This window comes from Serinus canaria, chromosome 2 (assembly GCF_022539315.1).
Source record: "Serinus canaria isolate serCan28SL12 chromosome 2, serCan2020, whole genome shotgun sequence".
NCBI lineage: Eukaryota > Metazoa > Chordata > Aves > Passeriformes > Fringillidae > Serinus > Serinus canaria.
The window spans coordinates 42,169,884-42,175,883 of NC_066315.1; the positions used below are offsets into that span (position 1 = coordinate 42,169,884).

At 46.2% G+C, this 6,000-nt stretch overlaps 1 protein-coding gene across 1 annotated transcript in view; it reads right to left on the reverse strand.

Moving 5' to 3' along the window:
* The window catches only part of ABHD5 (abhydrolase domain containing 5, lysophosphatidic acid acyltransferase), a 28,229-nt gene extending 22,758 nt beyond the window's left edge, over window positions 1-5,471 (reverse strand). The window contains exon 1 of the mRNA XM_030234631.2: window positions 5,330-5,471. Within this exon, the coding sequence (XP_030090491.2) occupies window positions 5,330-5,460 (131 nt within the window). The 5' untranslated portion in view covers window positions 5,461-5,471. The remainder of the gene's footprint in view (window positions 1-5,329) is intronic.
* Between the last annotated feature and the right edge of the window lie 529 nt (window positions 5,472-6,000).

The following is a 6,000-nucleotide window of genomic DNA, read 5'->3' on the forward strand; positions in this document are numbered from 1 at the left end:
AGAGCTACCTATGTCAAAAGGCAACAACTGGTATTCAACATTTTGGACTACCTTTCCCATTTCATTTGCTGGAAAACCTAAGAAGTGTACAACCCTTTTGACAGCAGGCTATTTTCTCTACATGCTTACACTACAAATGCTTTAGATGTCAAGGAAGTGCAAGTAGTCTTAAAAATAGTTAAGAAATTAAATGGATCTAAAAAGTCATTACATCAAAAGTCCCCTTATGGAAAGGTAAAGATGTAATTAAGAAGCTTTTGGTGTCCGTATGACACCAAATTACTAAATGCAACCAAGAAAAAAATTCTACAATGGTCTTTTAGAGCTTTAACCCACCCCACTTCTGTATTTTGCCGTTTGCCACACCCTTCTCTCTCACTTCAATACATGGGCAGACTTCCTCAATGGCAACAGGCACTCTTATATCTTCTTTTAGAGAATGCATTTTTTTAATGCTCGTGGCTTCCCCGCCTTTCTGTAGTCTCCTATCATCTTGAGTTTTCTAGTACAACACACTCAGAGCACCTTCCTTCTCTGCCATTCCTCACCATGTGTTCTTGCTGCCATGTAAAAACCTCGTTCTACCCTCTTAACCTTATTACAGATCGACCTCATTCCCTTACACAGCTTTACTGACTCACAAATCTCTCTTCTCCACTGACCTCTCTCCTGCTGCTCAGCTTCTCATCTGGATCTTTCTGAGCCAATATAAATGCAGACACTCACCTTTCCTCTCATGCCCTCTTCTCCCTGGCTGTCAATGCAAACCATGTACAAAAAACTATCCCAAAAGAATGCCAGAATTGCAAGTAAATACTCAGAAGTTATGAAACACAAGCATCAAAATTTCCTCAGCAAGAAATCTTAATAAACCACTATATAAAAGAAGAGACATTTTAATAGTTTTTCAGCTGGAGAGTTGTTCAGAGTCTACCATCGAAGTTCAGAACAGTCAGAGAACCCCCAGCACATAGACACTGTCCCTTTCAAAGAGGTAGATCTCTGACTGGGCCTATCAGCCCCCAGCAGGCTCTAAAACAACTTTTCATATACCCAAATACATGCAATACTGGCTAAAAATTGTGTTCTCCAATGACCCATGGTCACCAGCACTATAGTGCCACAGGTAGTTGTCCTTCTGGGTTTATAGATTCACTGTCATTTGCACTGCAGCGACCCCCTCCTTAATTCTACTTTTGCAGCTTCTGAATAAGTGTCTTTGTTTGATACTTGGAAAGTGGGGTTATGAGCATCTTTCTTCTGCTACCAGAATGAGAAGATAGCCCCTGTTACATTTTGCCATTTTCCCCTCTCTCCCTTTAGTCTGCATAAGAAGAAATGAGAGATCTTGATGAATGCAGACCCCTTCCCTACTCAAATTCATACAAGCACCAGAAACCATTAGAAATAATCCCATAAATGCCTGAAAACCTGTTCATACAAATACCTTCTGATGAGCTCATCCATGTAACACAAAAGGCTTTAAGTACTGAAGCTGTGACTGACACAACCCTGCCAACCAAAAAGACAAAATCAGAAAAGAGGAAGGAAACCTCTTAACCTTTTTCCACATCTGCTTTCCACACTGCACTTATGTCTCACTTGGTTTTTAAAAATGCAAGTTGTAGCTACCAAACCTGCGTTCGGTCACCTGCACTACAGGAAAGAAGAAAAGGGAAGCATGACCCTGCTTTCAGCAGCCTACCCAGTCAGTTTGCTGTAAAACCTAGATCATGTAACCAGCAAAAATTTCAGGCAAAAATTCTGAATTGAGAGTGTCCATTCATGCTGTAACACTGTGAACCATCCTACCAAGGAGAAGACACAGGCTCTATCAAGCCTAATAAACTATTCCTCTTTTATTGATCAAACAGCTCACTTCAAAATTCAGTTCTGTAATACAAACAAGCTTGAAGGATAACACAAAAATAGTTGTGAATGCTGGTGTTAGAGTGTAGGCCTTTACCTTTACTCCAAGCCACTATTTTGTGAGACTAAAGGCCAATTACAAGGAATTTGATGTGGGCTTGTAACTGCAGATGTCCTAAAGTTTTGTTTTAAAGAAAACTATTCCACTTATCTCAGAGAGGGGGGGAAAAAACCTCAGTATTGCAGTTTGGGGATCTTTTTCTGCATGCATACACACATTTAGTAGCTGTTCTTCCTAGTTATATTACAAGCCATAAGCAGTCCTGCTGCATCCAGAGTGAATAAGTGAATTCAATACAAGGCTCACACGAGGCTGCCTGCCTCACAGGCAGAAGTCTCCATCTAAAACCTACACAGAGGAGGTCCAAGGCTGTAAACAGGTTTGGAAATCACTAGCAGGTGACATGTTAACCAAGCAATCACTGTCACTGTGACTACTAAACATTTGTTTAGATAATCTTCTAATTCAAAGTTAGGACAGGGCTATAAATAGCTTTCATGAGTATTTTTCAGCTGAGATGTTCCAGAAAGTAACTGAACCACTATTATTCTGTTTTCACCATGCTTTGCACAGTTACCAAATTGTAACAAAGCAAGTGTGTTGTGTAGCAAGTTGAGTCACACTATTGTTTTCAAAGCAGATAAACTTTGCATTTATTCTTTGTGTGCACCTGTCACTAGTAATTTATTCTAGGGGTTTGACAGTATATTGTAACTTCCTAGCACTGCCACGGCCTTCTAAATGAAAAATCATTTAACGGATTTCTCTTGTTTATAAACTTCCCCTGGGTACTGAGTGTTGCTTGACTTCATGAACAAATGAACAATGAAAACGTGAACAAACGCTAATTTTAATTATTGCTAGAAACTGACCAATAAAAGCACTAACATTTCAACACAAATGCACTTTTTGACTTCATGGAAAAGGACGATGATATTTTGTTCTTAGAAGTTTTTAGTGAATTGGGAGGCTTACTCTGAAAAACACCGCATCAACGTCTAATCGTTCAGAAGTCCAAAAAACCAACACCCCTTTAAAACCACCCAGCTGCGTAAACCACACGGGAAACTTGCAGTAATCCTCTTGAAAATTCAGCCTAACCCTATGTCCAGATCAATGTGTGTTACGATCCTGCAATCCTGAAAGGCAACTGGAGTTGAGGGCGCTTGGCACCGTCTCAGCAGCACTCAGCACTCTGTGTGATCAAACCAGACAGCTAATGCAGTTCAGGCTAATGCGCTGAATGAACACACAAACAAAACAGGCTGAGGCAGAGCTATTTTAAGACTTGTACTTAGAAAACCTGTAAACCAGTAGGAAGAAGCTTTACAAAGTACTTGTATTTAAGACTGTGAAGGGGTCAGAAAGAACACAGAACCAAGAAGGGTTTCACTTGTAGTTTTCAGGTGGGTAATGTTGCAGAGGTTGTGTGGAGGTGAAGATTTTGGAAAGCTATTTTAAGTATGAGGAAAGGAGGAGAGTGCAGAGTTACAGAGTAGACAAAACTGCATAGTGCTTTGAAAGGGAAGCTTTTGGAGTTTGCATTTGAAATGAGAATGCTGTGTACATATGGTGACGATGGCATAAGAGGGAATTTGGAAAAGATGGATAGTCCAGATCTGGTCAGATTGAGCTGGCAGAGCAGGAAAGTAGGTAAGATGAAATACCAAAATACCAAGCTGGAAAAAGGACTAAAAAAAGAACAAAACTGAGGATTAAGGTAGTTTTGGAAGGTAAAAAACCAGACACATAACATGACAACATGCAAATGGCAATATACTTAAGAAGTCATGAATGCATATAGCTGAAGAATATTTTCATGCAAATAGCTGAAGAATTTTAAGTCTATTTCTCAAAATAGCACAAGACTTAGTTATGCAACAAGAGAGATGTAGAAGAAAAGGCAAGAAATTAGTTTTTGAGGACTAGGCAATCAGTGATGGGATGTACTACCTAATATTTAAAGCACAGAGAAAGAGGAAAAAAATTAATGTAAACAATGCCTATAAAGCATATTTACACATCTGACAGAAGGAATAAAGCACATGTATGACTAAAGCAGAGCTAGATATATTCTGATAGAGCACTGTTTGGATTAGAACCATAAAAATATGATGGAACAAACTGTGAGATAAGTGACCAGCAGATATATTAAGTATGTTTAGTAAACAAACTCAGAGACAGGATGACTGCATTATTCTACAGGGGCAGACAACATATCTGGGGGCAATTGAGGGTATAAAAATAGGTCTGCAATGGAAGCTTAAGTCTAACAAGAAATAAACCATACACTAAGAAGGCATACTTGAGTAAAGAACATGTGAATTGAAGAATAGACCATTGATTAGTAAGTTATATACAAGCATTTGAAGGTACACACACAAAAGATATAGTGAGGAACTATGTAATTCCAGGCAGAAGAATGATTATTAGCTACAATAAAAGTCATATGTCAAGGGTGTAAGTGGTTACAAACAGGTATTAGAGATACGTGTCAAGAACAGGGTCAGGGTTACTTATGCCATAGGAGTTATTTCAGTAGATATTAATGCCCTGGGACAGTAAAATGAAAGAAAAAGTTAGCAGGGATAGCATACAGTACTGGAAAAGTTAGGGCAACAGTGTATGCTTGTAATTTATAGATGTGCTCTCATCTTCTACTTATATAAAGTACAGAATGATGACACAGAGAGGCTGACAAGTGTACTGTCTGCTCTATATCAAAATGAACGTATAGAACGAGAAGATGGGGTATCTGTAGGCACAGATAAAGCCGCAGAGGCACACAGGAGCACCGGCCAGCACTGTACGCAGCCGTGTGACCTCTGGGGCGCAATGGGAAGTGTGGATGACAGTCGGAGTGCGTACATACGCCAAAGCAAAGGCGCAGGGACACGCCTGCAGGCAGGTGTGCAATGACAACAGCTGGCCAGCCACGGCAGAGCTCCGGTGCAGAAGGGGAAGCAGAGGGGACACGGGGCTCGCAGGGAGCCGGCGGCAAACCCTGCCGGGAGCCTGCCCGTGCCAGAAGGCGGGAAGCCATGGCAGGAAGGCGGGCTGTGCGACAGCAAAACATGGCAGGCAGCGTGCCCACACGCCGGGGAGCGTCCGAGCGGCGATGCCGGAGCGCGGCGGGGCCGGGGCGGAGCGCGGAGCCCGGCGGGCGCTCGGGGAGGCGGGAGCCCACGCAGACCCCAGCACAGGGACCGGCCGCCGCCGCCCGCAGCCCGTAGGCACCGGGAGCAGACGGACCGGCGGCGGGAGGAGGCGGGCGAGCAGCACCCGTGGCGGCGCGGCACGGCACGGCACGGCACGGCACGGGCGCTCCGAAAGGCTTCCTGCTGCCGTCCAGAACACCCGCGGAGAGGACGGGGGTCACCCCGCAGCCGCTCCACTCACCCTTCGCTAGGAGCCTCCTCCTCGGCCATGGCGGCGGCGCGGTGGTCGGCAGCTGACAGCGGCGGAGGGGCGGCGGTGGCGGTAGCCGGCAGCGCAGCGAGGGACAGCGCGACGGCGGCGGCACCGGCCATCACGGGCTCCTCCCTCTCTTACTCCCTCCCTCCTGCCCGCCCGCCGTCTGCGTCATCCCCGCGGGGCCACCCACACCCCCGAGCGCCGCCGTGCGCGGCCCGGCAGCGCCCGGAGCGCCGCGGGCTGGCCCGGGGGTGTGAGTGGGCGTCGGGCGGGCCCTGGGCACATGGGTGCCCCACAAACGGGAGCGGTTCCCGGGCGCTCCCCAGCCGCCCGCCAGCCGCATGGCTGGAGCAAGGCTCTCGTTGGTTGGCTCCTGATCCCGGGATGGCGGCGCAGATGACGCCCGTGCAGAAGGGCCGCGGCTTCCCGGGCCTCGCTGCCCCGTGGGCGCGGGGCCCACGGTGTGTGTGTGTTTATGTAGCCTGTACTGTGCGCACTGTACAGACATAATTGTGTACACAGCCTACACACCGGGCGTACTGAGCATATCTACCCCCCTGTTTTCCCACCGAGTGGCGCACAGGGGTGACACAACACCGGGCAGTGGGGTTGGAGAGGTGGCAACGCCCCCGTGGCAGCACACAGCTGGCAAGTAA